Source organism: Alligator sinensis, unplaced genomic scaffold (assembly GCF_000455745.1).
Source record: "Alligator sinensis unplaced genomic scaffold, ASM45574v1 scaffold966_1, whole genome shotgun sequence".
NCBI lineage: Eukaryota > Metazoa > Chordata > Crocodylia > Alligatoridae > Alligator > Alligator sinensis.
This window is the reverse complement of record NW_005842161.1, coordinates 2,133,887-2,153,248: the sequence shown is the minus strand read 5'-3', so window position 1 is coordinate 2,153,248 and position 19,362 is coordinate 2,133,887. Positions and strand designations below refer to the sequence as shown.

Here is a 19,362-nt window from a genome sequence, read left to right as displayed (position 1 = left end):
CACACGACCACACACACACACACACACACACACACACACACACACACACACACACACACACACACACACACAGAGTCACCCACCCACATCACGAGTTTTGCCTGTCAGCAGCTTGAGGTGCAGGGCTCCAGAAGACGGATTCCCCCAGTGAGAGACACACAGCTGGCAGGCTTTGTGGCTTGGCAGGGCCCAGCACCCAGGCCTGCACTAGATTCTACCCTCAAGACAGACGCAGTTGCCCAAGCACCCACCTACATCATGAGTTTTGCCTGTCAACAGCTTGAGGTGCAGTTCTCCCCAAATCCCTGCACCTATCTTCTTGAAATTTGGCATGCTTCGTAGCCTCATCAGGGGCCACCGCTCCTGCAGTTTTCACCCCCCTGTGGTGTAACACATAGACGTGACATGAGTTTTGCTTTCAAGAATTTGGGGTGCAGGTTCCCCCAAACACCTGCACCTATCATCTTGAAACTTGGTAGGCTTCATGCTCTCAGCAGAGGCTACCATCCTCGCATGTTTCACTCAAACTAGAGACAAAACAACTACGTTATAGATATTTCACTGATCTCCCATTATAGTCTATGGCCGATTTCTGAGGCAGCTCCAAAGCTTTGGAGCCGCTTTGGCTACATCGAAGCGGTAAACCGATCTGGAGGTCCAGATCGGATCACTGACATCCAAAGCGGATGGATCTGAAGCCAGATCGAATACCTGTCTACTCGCACAGGCCTACTGGTGAGATCTTAGGACTTTTATAGCTAAATATACTGGACTTTGCTTTGATTTAGACTCATTTAATAGTCAATAGTTGTAGTAAATAAAGCCCTTCTGTCATTTATTAAACAAGTTGTAGTGTCAATCCTTTATACAGTAGTCCTGAATCCTATTTCATCACTTAACACCAGTTCTTAGCTTTTATTCTTTTTTGACTACCGAAAAATAACGGAGAAATTCTTCTGTTGCAAAGGACTCAGAAAGACCATAACAAGTCAGAATCCTTTTGACCTTCTGGATTCCTATTTGAAATTTCTGGGTTTATTTTGTGAGTCATGTTTGCACCTAACAGTGGCAATATTGTGCAGTGCCTTGTAACACCCTTGAAAGATTCCAAGTTACTCGGGTTGAGAATCACTAGATTAGATTGTGGAATACACACACACATGCTTTTGTAATACTTCAAATCACGTTGTGTGAAATCCCCATTATTTACAACATTTAAAACTATATTGGGTACACCACTTGAGAACATACAGTAAGGGACAAGTGTACAGAGAGAGGCAGTTGCATGTGGTAAGATGGCTTTATAGGTTTGCTTTAAATTCTATTAATTTATGTAAATATGACTTTGAGGTTTTGGATTCAGCCCAAGCAAATATATGGAAAAATTCTAATTAGATGTACAAGTGTTTCAACATCATAAATTAGAACTATACTTGGAAAAGCCCACCATCCCAAGAAAACTTAGGTAAGGTATTATGCTGTGCCAAAAAGCAACCTAATTGCCCTTTAAATATTAAAATAAATGAGAAATAGCAGGATGCCTCATTTATTCTCTTTGTCTTTGGTTATTTATTTGCTCTGTTATGGCAATTTAGGGGTATAAGTTATGGCCCTCAAGTCCAGTAGCCTATGTTCAGCAGAACTGCCAATAGCTCCATGCTTACCAGCTTTGTAGACTTACGCAGTTGTTCTATCAACAGTTCTAAAGACTAGATGCCTACTAAACTAGTGCATACCAAACATGGATTGCAAGTGCACAAATGAGCAAATGCTGGATTTAATCTTACCTTCTTAGGTTCCAAATGATAATTCGTGTTCCTTTTTTCCCCAGGATAGCATCAAGCTCTGCCAATAACTTATCTTCAGAAGAGAACAAAGAATGTGTCAGAAGGGCTTTCAGGTTGCCTCTGGATTCTCCTGGGTTAATTATCTGACGTAAGAACTAAGTTAAAGAATTAAACAGTACCTACAGTTTTAAATAATTTCTAACACAAACTTCTTCAACAGAGCTAATGTATGCCTGGGGTCTTATCTCATTTGTCTCAAAGTTGTTGCAAGCTTGATGTTTATATTCAACCATATAACTATATCCTCTTTCCTTCCTTTTTGTAAGCAGGATGAGTACGGCTACATTTCCATCTTTTGTAAAAGCATGAATAACTGGGGAAGGGTGGGTGTTCAGTTGCACTCCTCCACCTGCCCCCTTTGAGTCCTAGTTCATGCAAAGTTTAAAACCAACAACCTGGCAATGGCAGCTGTCTCTCTATTCAGGCAGCAGTGAAGGACTCATTTGACTTCATGGCTCATTATAATCCACTTGATTCCTTCTAAACTCTTCATTCAATTGATGTTAATGACCCTTTCTCCTTTTTAGCGATCTCGTTGTTCCATTAATTAAGGTAGTCTTTCTTCTGCAATGTTATTGCTTGTTAACTGCTCCTGGTAATATAGCTCCTATTTCACAGTCCTGTGAATTTTTTTTAAACTAGCTAAAAACATTAAATCAGAAGTAGAAACCTTAACTCTGGTGAATATTAACTTGGGTGTAGAAATAACTTTCAATGACGCATTGGATGCACTGTCAGGATGCTCACAAAGGCTAGATTTTGTTTTAGGAATCTGAAGAAAGAGATGTATATTTAATTCTAATGACAACAGGACTAAACATATTTTGATTATTTTTGCCTAATTTGTTGTGTTTTTATACATAATATATGGTATAGCAAATTAACTCACATTCCAATAAAAGTTACATTTGTTTTTGCTTCAATTTTAACTGACTAATATAGCCCTGGAGCCCTAGTAAAACTTCTAGTTTATTTTTAACAGAAAAATATGTGCAATTACCGCACCATCTGCACAGTCCTCACTCCCTTTTCAAAATCCTAGATCCATCCAGTTGTTAATATCCTATTTTTACATTTGCAAATATAACATTCTGAAACAGTAAAAAGGATATGTTGCCTGTCGAATGATACTATAGGAACCATGACATGCTCGGCTTTTATAGCTTCCAGGTAGGTCTGAGATAACAGGCCAACACACGTAGACTCTCCATTTTTGGTGAAAACAATTGCATCTTTTCCCAGGCGCATGGATCCTGATTTGAATCCATTTCCATACAGCCCTACTGGAACGCGGCCGTTGACTGCAACTTTGTCACTGAATCCAAAACTGAAACACATTATTAAAAAAATGTGCAAGCGTAAAACAACCATAGAAGACCAATATCAACATAGATTTAAACAGATGGAGTTAATCTCAATTTCTGAGAACAATGGTTGCAGCACAAAGAAAATGTGAATTTGCTTTACAGTTAGACAAAGCCTAAAGATTATTAATGCTATATTGCTAAGATGCTTCTCAGTGTGTGAGCTACTGCTATCTTTAAATATGCATAAGTAAGGGTTTGGCAACCTATAGCTCCAGTGCCACACTGAACTCATGAAGTGGTTTGATCTGGCAGCACACAGTTAAATTGGACCTTCTTCCCCACCCCCTCAGGCAGCCTCTCTACTGTTCTCTTGGGCCTGTGCTTATTTTACTGCAGAGGGTCCAGATATTTTCAGCAAGAGCAAATACAGGTTGCTTAAGCTTTTCAGGGGTGGAGATCTGCAGCCTGTACAATGAATTGGTCACAAGCTCTGGCCTGCAGGGTCAGAAGTTGACAACCCGTAGTCTAAGGGATACCATTTGTATGGAATTACGCAATGAGTGCTCCTAAGTATTTCTAAGTATCTGATGGCAGTGGTTCTCAACTGCGGTGGTGCAATGCTAGCACCACAACCACCACCACGTTGGGGTAAAACTGCCCTGCATGTGTCTGTTCTCAGGAGGTGCACTGAAGCTGAATTGAGAAGCAGCTGCAGCAGAAAGGTGTGCTAGCCTGCAGCCCTTTCTGCTGCAAGTCTTTGCTGTTCAGCTCTGACACATGTCCTGAAGATGGAGGCAGGTATACAGGGCAGTTCTACCTGGTGGCAGCAGTGGTCAGGAAATAAATGCTGCTGCCACCAGGTAGAACTGCCCAGTGTCCCTCCATGTTCAAGAGAGATGCTAGAGCCCAACTCAGAAGAGCTGCAATATAAATGGTATATGCCTGTCTGCGTAACTAATGCAGGCAGGCATGCCTTTCTGTTGGATTCACTTTTCAGCTTGACTCTGATGAGCCTCCTGAAAACAAAGGCAGGTGGGAGTTTCACCTGCAGGGCCCAACTGGGAAGGGCTATGGCAAGAGCACAGAGTTCTGCCATAACTGCTTCCTGACCTGGCTCTGCAGGAGTGCACAGCATGGTTCCACCTTGCCATGGTAGCAGTGGGGTAAATATAATATAAATTATATTCTAATCAATTACTAACATATTAGAATTACAATGTTCATATTATAATATGCATAACACATCTAAAGAAAGTTTTTTTAAAATGAGGTGCTGCTAAATTCTGAAAAGTTTTGGAGGGGTGCGTTGAGTCCCAAAAGGTTGAGAACCACGGTCCTGAATTCATAAAGAGACACTGAGACTTAGGTGAAAGCTTTTTCCACATCTTTAAAATGTGTTTACAATAATGTACAAACTGAAGCAAATTTTCCATTGTAAAAGTGATACCATTATATCCAACATGAAAGGAGTTAGATATCTGTAGTTGCACACTGAATTTAGCATGCAGCCCCTATGCCTAGAAACAATACATTAAAGGAAATTACATTAAAAAATGTTGATCCATTAATGCAATGTATACCTTATGCTTACATTTTTATCTTCGTTAATATTAGGTTTCATGGAGTGAGGATTTTGTATTAGGTTGTGAACAGAGTCCCAGCAGACTATTTACTCATTCTAAGCTGGCCCCAAAATCAGAATACCCCTTTGTGCTAGGGATAGGAGCTTACTGGAAAGAGGGCTAGATGTATGATCCTACTGATGCCTGACTAGTACCAGAATGATTACAGCTTGCTGAGTATCTGGAATCCTTTGTTGAAAGCGAGATAAACAGGCAGAAACTATCTACATAATGTTGATCAATGTACGGAAAATTCTGTAACAAAACACTTTGCTGGAATATTGGAATACTGGATAGGTGCGTCAAGCTGGCTCCACTGAAATGTTATAGCACCGAAACAAACTGAAAAATTGGTATAGTTTTCTTTATGTTGCTAATTGATTACATTTGTGAATAACAATACATTCATGGAATTTGAGCAGTTTGGTCTCCTAACCCTTTCCATGTAGATAAAAGGACTAAGAGTCAAGAAAATATATTTAACTTAATTACAGCTACTCTTAATTCCCTTAATTTTTTCACAATATTTTCTACTATGAATACTCTGGCAAGTTTGAATTATACTACCTTTCATATTTATCAATAATGAAAGGCATACTTACACTTATATTTAGGATCAACTTCAAGGGTGACCCTTAGCCAGTCTGAGCCAGGTGAACTGCCTCTTCCTACCTCTATCTTACCTTGAGGCCTGCACCAAAGCTAGTCACATTGTGCTTCCTGTCCCTCCTGAAGAACCCTACTAGGAATCAGTCTACAGGACATTTGTCTTTTTGTGCTGGACAGGAAGGAGGTTGTAACAGGCCAAAATCCTGGAACAGAAAGTTGCAAACACTGCAGACAGCAATGGGCTAGAAGGCAAACTTAACCTGAAGTGCTGAAGAACTTCTAGAAGCAGGCTAACCTGTTGCTGGGGTTAAGTTTGAGGACTTCCAGTGTAAATCGTTGTTGAATAGATTAAATGCCCTGTGCCCCTGATACAGCCTTGCTAAGCCTTCAGCAGACTCTTGACTCAGCAGGTCTCAGCTTCATGCAGGCCTCCTTCCTCCTCCCCTCCACTTCTTAGTTTAATGAGGCCTCAGCTTCTATCCAAGTTCCCCAGTTCCCTCTCCCTTCCTGGAAGGTGACCAGGTTCAGCTGAGCTGCCAAAAATATAACGAGCAGGGAGTTTCAAGGTCCCTGCAGATCACATCTGGAAAATGATACGTCATGTGACATATCTTCCAAGAAGACAGGGTGGTCTGGAAGGAGGTTTAACAATGAAGGGATAACTAATTGGCACACATATCAAAGTAGTGAAATAGGGTATATATTAGGGCTGTGCAAAGCTTCAGTAGCTTTGATTTGGAGGAGATTCGGCCTGATTTGGGGGCCAAATCTCCGAATCTGAATCGAGCTGAGAGACCCATTAAAAGGTCTAAATTGAATCTAAAGCCTGTGAATAGATTCGGAGATTCAGGTGGTTCCCGCTCACTGCCACTGGGAGCTGTCCCCATGGCTGCCCTGCAGTAAGGCAAGTGGCTACAGGGGGAAGTGGATGCTTGCAATGGCTGAACTGGTGCAAACAGCAGTCAACACAGCTCTGCAGCTCACAGTCATACCCAGTGGAGCTCCAGATTCAGCCCTGCCCACTGCCAGCCATACCCTCATGCTGAAAAAGGCAGCTCCGCAGCTGTATGAGCCCCCATCTCCTATAGCCAAAGCCTACACTACACTAGGGTTCTCATTTTCACACTCGCTAAATTCACTAACAGATTTTTTAAGAGAAATGAACTGAACGATAAAATGTGATATAGAAATGGATTAATAATAATCATCATCATCTAAGGAACAGACGCTCAGAAGGGACCCCTGGGGTGAAATCCAGTTGCTGTAACTGCTGTTAAATCCAAAATAATATGTTACCCACCTTAGCATTTTGTGCAACTTCTCTGATGTCATACCATTTCCATTATCAGTAAATGTCAAACATACGTTGTCATTTATTACTGTCTTATCTATCCATATTTGTTTAGCATTCACATCTGGATCATAAGCATTGTCTGGAAATTAGGAAAGCATGAACTTAAAGAGCATCAACTAAAAATATCAAAAAGTTCACTCATTTAAATACTCAAGATACTTAATTCAGGTGAGGAGAAATATACTAAGTCCTTTTAGAAATTTAACTATTGCACGGATTCAACAGGTCATTCCTATAATATCTCATATTTAATTCTGTACAATTCTTGTAAAACATATTTCAATTGATTATAGTTAAAACTTTGTATGCTTCAAACAATAAAAGTGGCTTGCAGGCTTTGCAACTGAAAGCTGAACAAGTCGAGTAAAGGATTTACCTTTTTTTTTTTTTTAGATAAATAATTAAATCTCAAAAACCTTCTTAGTACAGTGTTCAAGACATAAGTTGTACCAGTAAGTTATATAACAAAGGAAACAGGCAGGCCTATATACCGAAAAGCCATAATATATATCATTAATACAATATGTAAGGAAGTTTTTAAATATAATACCAAAGTATCGCACTAAAATTATATTACATCCAAGTTTTCTGGCTATGGTCTAAATTTATTATATAAATTTAAATAATTTTCAATTTTTTCGCACCTCCTATTAAGCTAATTAATTTAGCTGAATTTAAATTTGCAAGATTAAACTCACTAGGCACAACATAAACCATAACAGAGATATATCAAGTACATAAATAAATGCCGATCCAAATACCTATAAGTTCTGCAATTGCACTGAAAGGCCAGGTATGACTGGTAGAATTTGTGTGCAAAAACTTTGGACAGAGCTGAAACAAAAGAAAAATCAGGCATTAGTGTTAGCTCGATTTGTATATAACACAACATGAACGACAGTATTTATTAAATAATATGTATTACAAGTATAATGTGCCAAAAAGTTAAACATGCCAATATGTAAGTACAGATTAAAATAAATATATACAAAGAAAACACATTATCAACAATATTCTTCAAGGAACAACAAAAAGACCATGACTTAACATTTTGTTCTGTTGTACTGGAAAACAGTACTACTAAACAGCAGCTCTTAGCTTTTCTAATCTTATGGCCCTTACTGCAACGAAACTGGCGGTGAGTGATTGGAAGTCCCACTGGACTTCTACAACTGGAAGTTATCTATCTAGAACCAGGACTGCAGTGTAGCTCAGTGTTAGGGCTGGCCGATAAGACATCAGACATTATCAGAACCAGGATCTCCTTAGGGCAGTGGTTCTCAACCTTTTTAGACCTGAGGCACCCCTGGATAGATTTGCAGCACTCCTCAGAAAATGCCAGCTCTTAGTTTTCCCTTTATTTTTTGACTATAGAAACACAATAGAGTAGTTTTTCTGTTACAAAGAATTCAGAAAGGCATCAACTATGGATTTCTGTTTGAAATTGCTGAGTTTATCTTGTGAATCATGCTTGCAAACTTAACAGTCCTAATATTGCATGGCACCCCACAGCACCCTTGAAAGAATCTCAAGGCACCTCAGGGTGCCAGGGCACCCTAGTTGAGAATCACTGCCTCAGAGATCAACCAACAATGGGAGGATTCAATATACTGGCTTCCTGTGTGCTAAAACGTGGCCTGTGTTGATGAAAACAGCTTATTATTGACATTAATCAAGTAGGGCAGTGTGTTTTAAGTAATGATGGATTCTGTTTTTCCTAATGTTCTACCCCTCTCAGATGACCAGAAGCTATTCTAGAGATGCAGCCATTAGTCCATTTTATGGACAACATAAACATTAGAATGTATCTATGGCAGGGGTAGACAATTATTTTGACTAAAGGGCCACTTAATGAGTTTTGGTGAGCTGTCAAGGGCCACACACAAAATCTTTCAGAAGGTATCATTTTAACAAATTACAGATTAAAAAAACAAATCATATAGTAGATGCTTGATTTTTAACATAAAACTTTATTTTTAAAAATGTTTGTCCTGATTTACGTTTGAGTAGTGCATATTGTGGCAATTGTACAATAGCCCAAAATAAAGTATAACTTGTATATTTTGCATAAGGCAGGTGGTGGGGGGGGAGGAGGGGACTGTCCATGTGCTAGGTCCTGGGAGCTGGCTGGGAGTGAGGGAAGAAGGAAAGGGCAGGGTGTGAGTGCACCAGAGCTCACCAGGACAGTGCGAAAGCAGCTGTGTTCTGTCCCCTGTCTGTCTGGGGTCTAGTCCTGCCTGAGGCAGACCCTGCCATGCTTCCGCCCACCGAACTCTGGCCCTGACCAGTGCACAGATGCCTCCCACCCACTCTACCTGCCTGGTGCAATGAGCAGCCACCTGCAGGCAGCCAAGTGGGAGGAATGAAAGGAAGGTGGCCGGGAGCTGAAGCTGGAGCCCCATCTAGCTGCAGCTTCCTCCCCCTCTGCTTGGAGCAGGACAGCAGGGGCAGCAGGAAGAGGAGGAGGAGCCATTGGAAGTGGGGGGGAGCCAAGAAGTATCTGGGCGGCAGTAGCCAGACCGGCAGCAACCCCGACAGGAAGCTGTGCGCGCTGGCTGGGGCTAGGGTCAGAGCCGGTGGGGGCACAGGTAGAAGACTGGTGCGGGCTGTCCTGGGTGGGAGTGGGCAAAGCTCAGCCCCTTGCGGAGCACTGCAGGGGCAGCTGTGGGCAGGATCCAATCAATTAGTGGGCACCTGCCCATGAGCTAGATTCATATCAATTTGCATGCCAGATCCAGCCTGCAGGCCATATTTTGCCCATCCGTGGTCTATGGGCTGGATTCTGTAGCCCTCAGTTATTGTGTCATCTGCAAACCACTTTGCTTGTGTTTCATCTAGAATAAGAACAGTGCAGAAAAAACACAGCAAAACAAAGGAAATAAACACCAGTTTATAATGGCCACAAGTTGTTGGAGAGTAGGTTTAGATTAGACATCTGTAAGAAGTACTTCACAGTTAGGGGGGCTAAGATCTGGAACCAACTTCCAAGGTAAGTGGTGCTGGCTCCTACCCTGGGGGTCTTTAAGAAGCGGCTTGATGCCTACCTGGCTGGGGTCATTTGAGCCCAGTTTTCCTCCTGCCCAGGCAGGGGGTCGGACTTGAAGATCTACAATGTCCCTTCCGACCCTACTTCTATGATTCTATGAACCCGAGACCCAGTTCACACAGTTCTGATACCAATTTAACTATGCCAGTTCAGAAGTATTGGATCTCTGCAATCCTACATTTGCATTAGTCAATTTTACTTTGTGCTGGCACAAAAATTCATATGCCCTGGCCTGCACTAAGAGTTTTTTGTCAGCACAGCTATGTTGATTTGGTGCACGGAAGACATGGTTTGTTTAACCCAAACGGTCAGGCTCATAAAAGCTCATGCTAGATATATCAGTAAAAATCATCAAATCTATCAGAAGCAGTTGCCAGGTTAGCTCTTCAAGTATAGAAAATGTAGACTTGAGCACCACTTCCAGCCTCTAAGTCCATCAACTCCTTTTTTAAGCTAGATGTACACCGTTGCCTTTTGCCATTCTTAAACACAGTTTTATTGAGCTATAAGCAGACAATGAACAGATGTGTTTTAAACAACAAAACGCAAGGTGCTGAATGCTTCTGCACGATTCAAACACCAGTGTACAGCCAGTAGTTTTTGTTTTCTACTGGTGAAAAGGAGGGAGGGAATAAGGACCTATACAGGTTGCCAGAGAGGCTGCATAATGTCCTAGTAGACAATCTTTGCTTATTTACCAAACATGTACAAGTTTGATTTTCTTGGACAGGCAATAACAAATGGCACAAAGACCCCCTTCTTGCAAAATCCTATGAAAAAACATCAATGCCCTGTTTCCAGAATCACATAGCTTGGGCCCCGCATTTCAGTTGCTTAATTTGTACATACCTTTTTCACTCCTAGGCCCTGCACTTGAGCCTGTCTTACACTACAAACGTTTTGCCAGTGAAAGTTGCTTTCTCTCAAAAGAGCATTGCATGCAACCACACCCAGTGTTCAGTCATGCTGATAAAGTGTTGGTTTATCTGATAAAATTTAGTCACATCCCTGAATGATTTAAGTGAGCTATCAGCACTTTTCCAGCATTACACTGTTTGTGTGAAAACCACTACACTACACTACACTACAATGACAAAAGTCATTGGCAACTTTTTTTCAGAACAGTGGGTCAGATCCTCAGCTGCTGCTGTGTGCTGCCAATCCCCTACTGCCTGGCTTCCGATTCCTCCCTTCTCTTCCCCCACACTTACCAGGTAACACTGAAAGCCATGGCAAATGCAAACAGAGAATGGCAAATATGGTGGCAAGGACATAGGGACAGAAGGCTAACTGGCCATGTTTAAGTAGCACCTACAAATTAGCACCTCTCTCCCATCAAATAAGAAATTTGTTGGCCTAACACAGGCTCTCTGCCAGTGGATCTGGCCTGTAGGCCATAGGTTGCAAACCCCCACACTAAAGCAAACGACATTTAGAGGGTCACACCCAGAGAGTCATAGTGGATGGGTCGGTTTCGACCTGGAAGGGTGTGGGCAGTGGGGTCCCGCAGCGCTCGGTCCTTGGACCGATACTCTTCAACGTCTTCATCAGTGACTTGGACGAGGGAGTGAAGTGTACTCTGTCCAAGTTTGCGAATGACACAAAACTGTGGGAAGAAGTGGACACACTGAAGGGCAGGGAACAACTACAAGCAGACCTGGACAGGTTGGACAAATGGGCAGAAAACAACAGAATGCAGTTCAACAAGGGGAAATGCAAAGTGCTGCACCTAGGGAGGAAAAATGTCCAGCATACCTACTGCCTAGGAAATGACTTGCTTGGGGGCACAGAAGCAGAAAGGGATCTTGGAGTCCTAGTGGACTCCAAGATGAACATGAGTCGGCAGTGTGACAAAGCTATCAGAAAAGCTAATGGCACTTTATCGTGCATCAGCAGATGCATGACGAACAGATCCAAGGAGGTGATACTTCCCCTCTATCGGGTGCTGGTCAGACTGCAGTTGGAGTACTGCGTGCAATTCTGGGCACCGCACTTCAAGAGAGATGTGGATAACCTGGAGAGGGTCCAGAGAAGGGCCACTCATATGGTTAAGGGCTTGCAGGCCAAGCCCTACTAGGAGAGACTAGAGAACCTGGACCTTTTTAGCCTCCGCAAGAGAAGGTTGAGAGGCGACCTTGTGGCTGCCTATAAGTGGGCTCCCAAGGGAGGTGGTGCTCTCCCCTACCCTGGGGGTCTTCAAGAGGAGGTTGGATATGCCTCTAGCTGGGGTCATCTAGACCAAGCACTCTTTCCTGCCTATGAAGGGGGTCGGAATCGATGATCTATTGAGGTCCCTTCCGACCCTAACATCTATGAATCTATGACACGGAGGCAATTATCTTTCATTCCCCCAACAGTGTCTGTTTATCGCAATTTAACCTGTGCTGCCCAGTGGTCATGGAAGAACAGCAGAACAATTAATTGCATAAAAATGGTCTACCAGGACATTATGCAGCCTCTCAGGCAACCTGTATAAGTGCTTCAAAAACTATGGAGCAAAAGATCTCAATCTCAGAAGCCAATATTATGCTCTCAAGACCATATAACATGCCAAGGTAACAGGGAAGCTGGACCTTATCTCCACCTTTTTACTAGTAGAAAACAAAAACTACTGACTGTACCGATTCATGAGGAAGCATTCACCACCTTGCATTTTGTTGTTTAAAACACATCTATTCATTGTTTATTATAGCTCAATAACACCTGTGGTTAAAAATCGTGATTTACTGAGTCTTACAAGACTAAAGGTTTCAAAGTGCAAATCAGCACACCTCCTACCTAATTCATAACAGGCATTTCAAACCATTTAAAATCTATATTCGAGCCAAAAAAAACACAACAACAAACACCCTACCATACACGCATTATGACATGACAGTACATCATTAAAATAATCTTTTAAAGCCTCCTTCAGCAATGCAGCACCTCAGCGAGCTCTGGTAGACAGCCTTTCCACTTCATCCTACCAGTGGGTATTTATTCTTTTTCTTTGCAAACAATAAACAACCACATATAGAGACATCAGTTAAGATTATCTGGTTGGACACCATAGCAATTAATTCTGCCACTGCTCTCCCACTGCCAAACTTCCAGACTCATGAGAAACCTCACAGGGATGACACTGCTCTGCATCCTGGATCGTGCTGGTACACAGGGTCACTCCGTGACCAGATCTGGTGTAGTTAAGCCAGTTTGCAGGGTGCAACCAGACTGCACACACAGACTGACCCCATGGCCAAACCCATGCTGGAACCAACTCCTGGACCAACCTCATGTCATGCAACCAGTCTGCACTGCTGCAGTTCAATAAGGACAAGTGCAAAGTCCTGCATTTAGGATGGAATAATCCCATGCACTGGTATAGGCTGGGACACACAATTTCTGAGGAAACTAAGGGAACTGGGCTTATTTAGTCTGGAGAAAAGAAGACTGAGGGGGGATTTAGTAGCAGCCTTTAACTATCTGAATAGGTGGTTCTAAAACTAGGATGGATTTAGGATGGATCTAGACTGGTCGCAGTGTTGGCAGATGACAGAACAAGGAGCAAAGGTCTCAAGTTGCAGCAAGTGAAGCTTAGGTTAGAGATTAAGAAAAACTCTTTGGCTAGGAGAGTAGTATAACACTGGGACAAGCTACCAAGAGAGGTTGTGGAGCCTCCATCTTTGGAGGTTTTTCAGACCCAGCTAGAGAAAGCTTTGGTTGGGATGATCTAGTTGGGGATGGACGTGCTTTGAGCAAGCACTTGGACTGGATGGCCTCCTGAGGTCACATCTAGTCCTAATTTTCTGTGATTCTAAGGTTGAGTACTGGTGCTTTAGGCCACTCAATATCTTAATGACCTTCAATGTCGTCACTACCTACCATCTTATATATATATCATAGGTAACACCTTGCCTTTCAGGTACACTGAAGCCCTAGACTACACTACAGTTTTGCTGGTAGAACTTTGAGCACATGTACATCCACACTTCTAATGGGTGGTTTCTGCTGATGCCCAGCAGCCAACATATGTAGTGGCCAGGAGAGTCTGGGGGCAGACACACTCTGGCAGGAAGGTTGTGACAGCTGTCGAAAAATTTCTGGCAGCACACCAATAAAAGTACAGACAAGGCCTAAGGCAGGCATGTCAGAGATATGGCTCCTGGAGGGGCTGAGAATTCGGGGGCAGTGCCCTTCTAGGGTAGAAAGCCTGCGCCAGGAGGGAGGGAGAGTGATGGCACCACTGTGTCACCAACACTTGCCCTGCTGCCACTGGAGGTGGGTCTAGACCTGGATTGCAAGGAGCCCTTGGTGGAGATCTGACCACCCTCCCTGCCACCACCAGACAAGTCTGACACCCAAGGCGTAAGGCATGTGAAGGGAATGTCAACATGCACAGAGCAGTTACATGTAACTTAAGATTCACAACATGGTATATACTCTGATGATGTACATATTTGCATGCCTTTACAACTGCGAATCCAAATTCATCTGCTGGCTAAGAGCATTTGAAGGGTAATCTTCATGGCAACATTATTTCGTGCCTCATCTCCACTACAATTTTCTGCCAGCATACACACCACACTATAATTGTCAAATCCCTATGCTGGCTAGGGGTTTGAAAAGATCATGTATTATAACTGATGTGGCTCAACCAGCAAACTCTCCAGTTTGGATACAAAACTGCTGACAAAAGGTAGCTTCTGCCATTTGGAATAGCTGAGAATTGCGGCAGTAGAAACACTCTTGACAGCAGACCTGGATTACACAGGATGGAGGCTGCCTGGTTATCTTTGTTAAGGCAGTAAGGGCAGCAGCAGCCCTGTTGTCTCAATTCAAGCTGAAGCAACAGCTTGCAGATCTAGCCTCCTGGGTTAACCTGCCTAACATCTGACTCCCCAGGTAAACCCTCTACTTTCCACCAGCTATTCTCATTCCCCCCACCTGCTGTCTTATCCTTTGGCTACAGCTTCATTTATTCCCCGTTTCCCCTGCCCTGCCCATGTGTCTCTCACCTACTGATCACCTCAATTTACATTTTAACTGACTGGCTTTTTTGCCTACATACTGGCCTCTGGCTGCTTTACCACTCCATCCAGGAAGAGCACAGACCATCTGGAGGCACTTCCTCAGCCTGATGAAGGGTGTTTGTGTCTGAAAGTTTGCTAAGAAGAATTTTTCCAACTATTTGAACTGGTCTAATAAAAGACATTGGATTTACCACAAGAACCTTATCCACTGACCTGCAGGGCTGGGGTTAATACAAAAGCAATAGCAACAGGGTTGTGGGTCATTTCTAGGCTAAGACAAATGTGATTGAAAAAAAAACAGACACATCCCATGAAGTGAAGCATACCAACTTCCAGAAGAGGTTCCTCAAGGTCATTTGAGGATGTAACCCATCTCTAGAAGAGAATAACCTCTACAATCTAGGGGAGAAGAATCTGCTAAGCTTTTACAGATAAGCTAGGGTTTTAATAGGTCTCTTTGCATTAAAAAACCCACTACTTAAAATTTCTCTCACCCCTAGCTCAAGCCTTGTTGTTATGGAGAACAAGGATATTGTTTCCAGTGAGGTGAAATTAACAAATGAGCTTGCAACAAAACTGACTCTCATTTCAAAAGACAGATCAAGAAAGCAGGGCTTTTCATCATTTGAAAGATCCATGAAAGAGGAAGAGCTAAGTAGGCGGATGCATCAAAATAAAGGTCCTCATCCCTGAGCAGAAACACACACGTGGGGGAGGGGCAACTTCAGCAAAGACAGATGTCATGGTTAATGTTTGAGACACCGAGGACAGCAAAGGACGGGGTTCTAGGCATACTGGTTGATAACAGGAGACCACAACCTGCTAAGGAGAAGAAATTAAAACAACTTAGCTTGTTTAGCCTACCTAGATAAAAGCTGGAGAGGAAACATGATTATTTTTTATAAATATATTTGATGGCTGAATACGACGGAGGTGGAAGAATTAATTGTGTTAAAGGACAATAGTGGTATAAGATCAAAGGAGTATAAAGTGCTCACAAATAAAAAAAATCTGGACTGGAAGTTAGAGGAGTCCTAATAAAGAGAGGAGTTCTGAAATGGCAAAGATAGTGGGGACAAGGAACTTAATTGTGTCAAAGAGGTCCTTGTTCATGGAAGGGATAGACAGGATACAAATGAGCTTAGAAACAAAAGCTTGTGAATGTGAAGCTTCAGATGTTTGATTTGCATACTAAACATCTGATCACTACATGAAATGTCTGAGGTACGTTTTATGCTTTTTTGAGGACACTAGTTTACAAGAACTTGTGCTGTTTATGCACATAAGTAAGGAAGGCCAGCTCAGGTAGGCCCCTGGCAGACATGCAGGTGAAAGTGTGATGGGATGGGATGTGATGTGGGATCCCTACAATTGCACTTCCTGTCATGCCACATGCTCATGGCAGAAGGTGTGATTGAGGGATCCTGCATTAGATTCCATCACACTTTACTGCTAGTGCAGGGGAATCCTGAGATCAAAACTGTGGGTTGCCCTTGCACTTGCAAGCAGCTAGTTCCCAAAGGTAGGAGCCCCATAAACTGATGGGGCACACCATGAGCTCCTGCAGCCCAGACACCAGTTCAATTAATGGTGTTATAGGAACCAGCCAAAGTGATTACACATTTTTCATATGTTTGTGTCTTATTCCCCTTTTTATCATGCCATTAATTGCACTGTGTCGCTGGGTAACAACTTTAACCAGTTAATCATATCTTTAATCACATTTTAAATGTAACATGTGCCAGTGGCCATCCTGGTCATCTCCTCCCCAGCCCCAAGCCCCTAATAGTTGCTTTACTATATCTATATTGTATGGAATCAATTAATCCCGTGTTTAACAGTAGGATAGGATGGACGGACTTAAATAAAGGCAATTTTAATCACCAAGTAAAACACCTAAATTTACATAACTTTAATAAAACTTTGAGTTATTTTCTAAAGAAAGCGGCATTTTTACCTGCTGACAAACATTAAAGCATGTAAATTTACAACTAAACGGAGCCCCTATATTAGACTCAGTAATCTTTTTCTCTACAAAAGGAAAGCTATATATGTTTAACTATTTACACTTTTTAATCAAACATATAGCTTAATTGCAGATTTTTACTGATTTTGCATATTGAGTATGTTAGCAAATAATGAATGCTATAGTGCTTATATATTAAATTGTTAACCTTTTGCTCGTGCTCAAGCACTTGGGATTTAACCCCAGTGAGGTACATGATAGTTCCTGGAGTTGAGTGCCAATATGTGTGATGACTTTGGCAGTTCCTCACAACCAGCAGCACAGGTTCTGGGGCCCACCCACAAGATCAAGGCGTTAAATACAATACACAACAGACTGTACCATATTTAGAAAGCATAACCTCAGAAGTCATAATAGAGTTAGGACTGATATAATTGCGTCTGTACTGAGAGGGGTTGCCAGTACAAGTCCATCAGGAAACTTTTCAACTGTAGACGAGGTTTGTTTCATAACAATATGGCAACAACCTTGGAGATTTCACTGCTTTGAGAAAAATGGGAATCATAGGAATCACTAGAAAGTGGGGCTGGAAGAGACCTCACAAAGTCATCTAGTCCAGCCCTCTGCACATGGCAGGATCATCCCTGACTAAACCATACTAGCCAAGTGTCCGTCTAACCTACTCTTGAAAATTTCCAGGGATGGAAAATCCACAAATTCTCTAAGTAGTCTGTTGCAATCCTTGGTTCCCCTCATATTCAAAAATTCCTCCTAACCTCCAACCTAATTTTCCTTGCTGAAGGGTGATGCCCTTGCTCCCAATTCCTGTCCCCTATGTCCACAGAGAAAAACCCATCTCCATCCTCGCTGTAATCACCCTTGAGGTAGTTGAAGGCTGTTATCAAATCTGGCTTGACCTTCTCTTCTCCAGACTAAATAACACTAGTTATTTCAGCTTTTCCTCACAAGTCATGCTTCCTAGGCCTGTTATTTTTGCTGCTCTCTGCTGAATTCTTTCCAAGCTGTCCACATCCTTGAAGCATGGGGCCCAGAACTGAATGCAATACTTAAGCTGAGGCCTCACCAGTGGTTGCTTTCCAGCTCTCTCTCTCACAGCTTAATGACAACTTCTTACGTACAACATTTTCACTGGGGAGTTGAACTAGAAGATGGAACACTGTAGCAAGACATCTTTACTGCAGGTCCCCATGTTCTTGATTTCCTTCTCTAGTCACTTATTCTTGCTCTCTCGCTCGCATACAAGTGCATACAGAAAGCTGTAAACTAAACTCATCTTCTATATGGTTAATTTCAGTTTCTGTGTGCTCCTGGGTCCTTGGAAGCCAACAAAAATCAGAATTCCTGAGATGCCAGTAGAGGCCCAATAGCTAAAGCATTCTTGTGAAACTGAGCTTCTAAAGGGAGGATTTCTTATCCCTTATCTTCATTATCAGTTTCTTGTTTCTTCTTCATGGCCACAAACAAAACTCCCCATAGTATAAATATAGTAAGTATGTAGGTATAACCTACTACAAAAGGTCACACCAATCACTACTTACTTATTTAAAGAAGGTACACATTAGTTATGCATTTAAATTAAATTAGAAATACACTTGCCCAAGTCCAGTTTGTTTACTGAACATCTAATGGCAATTGACCCATACCTCACAGACTTAACTCATCATTATTGTTTTATTCTGACATCAGAAACTGCCAAAGCTAGCAGAGTTTCTAACAGAATCAGGTAGTACTGCCAGCAGCAATGTTTGTATATCAAACAGACAAAAAATAATGAAGATGGACTAGACACTTGACCAATGGCTATGTAGAGCACACCAGCAGTATTTTTTGTTCACCTGCAAAGTTTTAAACAAAACACAGTTTGCCTTTCCTGATCCCAACTCTCCTTACTGTCAAGAGATCACACCACATCTTATTCTCCATACACAGTTGAGAACTACCAATGTAACCAGCTTACCAGGTCAAGCATTCTAAACAAATGGGAAACCTCAAATCTTCGCTATATACATTAGAAGTTTGTTTAACGCACCAACCTAACACAGGTCACGAGTCAATCTTTTAAATAGCTCAAACCAGGCTAGTACATTAGTTAATAAACACAAATCTTTGCTGTGAAACGGTAGGCATTATTACTCTTGAACTTTACTGGGCAAGTAGTCTCAAGCGATCCAACAGTACAGGCTACTCGTTGTAATCACAGACACATACACATTGCCCTTACTACCAAAAGGTTAACTCTGCCTTGTAAACATGCCTTTTGGAAATACTTTGGGCTGAATCAGATTCCATCCACCTACCACATGGGGGTACCTGGCAGTCATACGGTATGCTCAAAAGGAGTCAGTGTGTTAAAGATGCGGTTGAAGCTCTGACATCCATAAAGGAATAGAATTAAGATTTTAGAAATGTAGATACAAACCATGGTAGTTGTCACAACCCAAAGGGTGTGATTTTTGTTTTTGTGTGCTTCGGCACTGCTAAATCGTCCCCGCTAAATTGCAGCTTCCTTGCACGGTGGAGTTTTCTGCTGCAAAAGAGAACCCCGGTGCAAGGGAGAATTTCCCGCCAATTTGAAGCTTTC

The 19,362-nt window shown here is 42.2% G+C and overlaps 1 protein-coding gene across 2 annotated transcripts in view; it reads right to left on the bottom strand.

The window, feature by feature from the left end:
• Nucleotides 1-19,362, bottom strand: part of LOC102387017 (MORC family CW-type zinc finger protein 3) — a 43,083-nt gene that overhangs the window by 16,088 nt on the left and 7,633 nt on the right. For both annotated transcript variants that reach the window (XM_006025711.3, XM_025206539.1), the window contains exons 2-5: nucleotides 7,501-7,573; nucleotides 6,686-6,818; nucleotides 2,960-3,174; nucleotides 1,788-1,935 (exon numbers count right to left, since the gene is read on the bottom strand). In XM_006025711.3, the coding sequence (XP_006025773.1) occupies nucleotides 1,788-1,935; nucleotides 2,960-3,174; nucleotides 6,686-6,818; nucleotides 7,501-7,573 (569 nt within the window). The remainder of the gene's footprint in view (nucleotides 1-1,787; nucleotides 1,936-2,959; nucleotides 3,175-6,685; nucleotides 6,819-7,500; nucleotides 7,574-19,362) is intronic.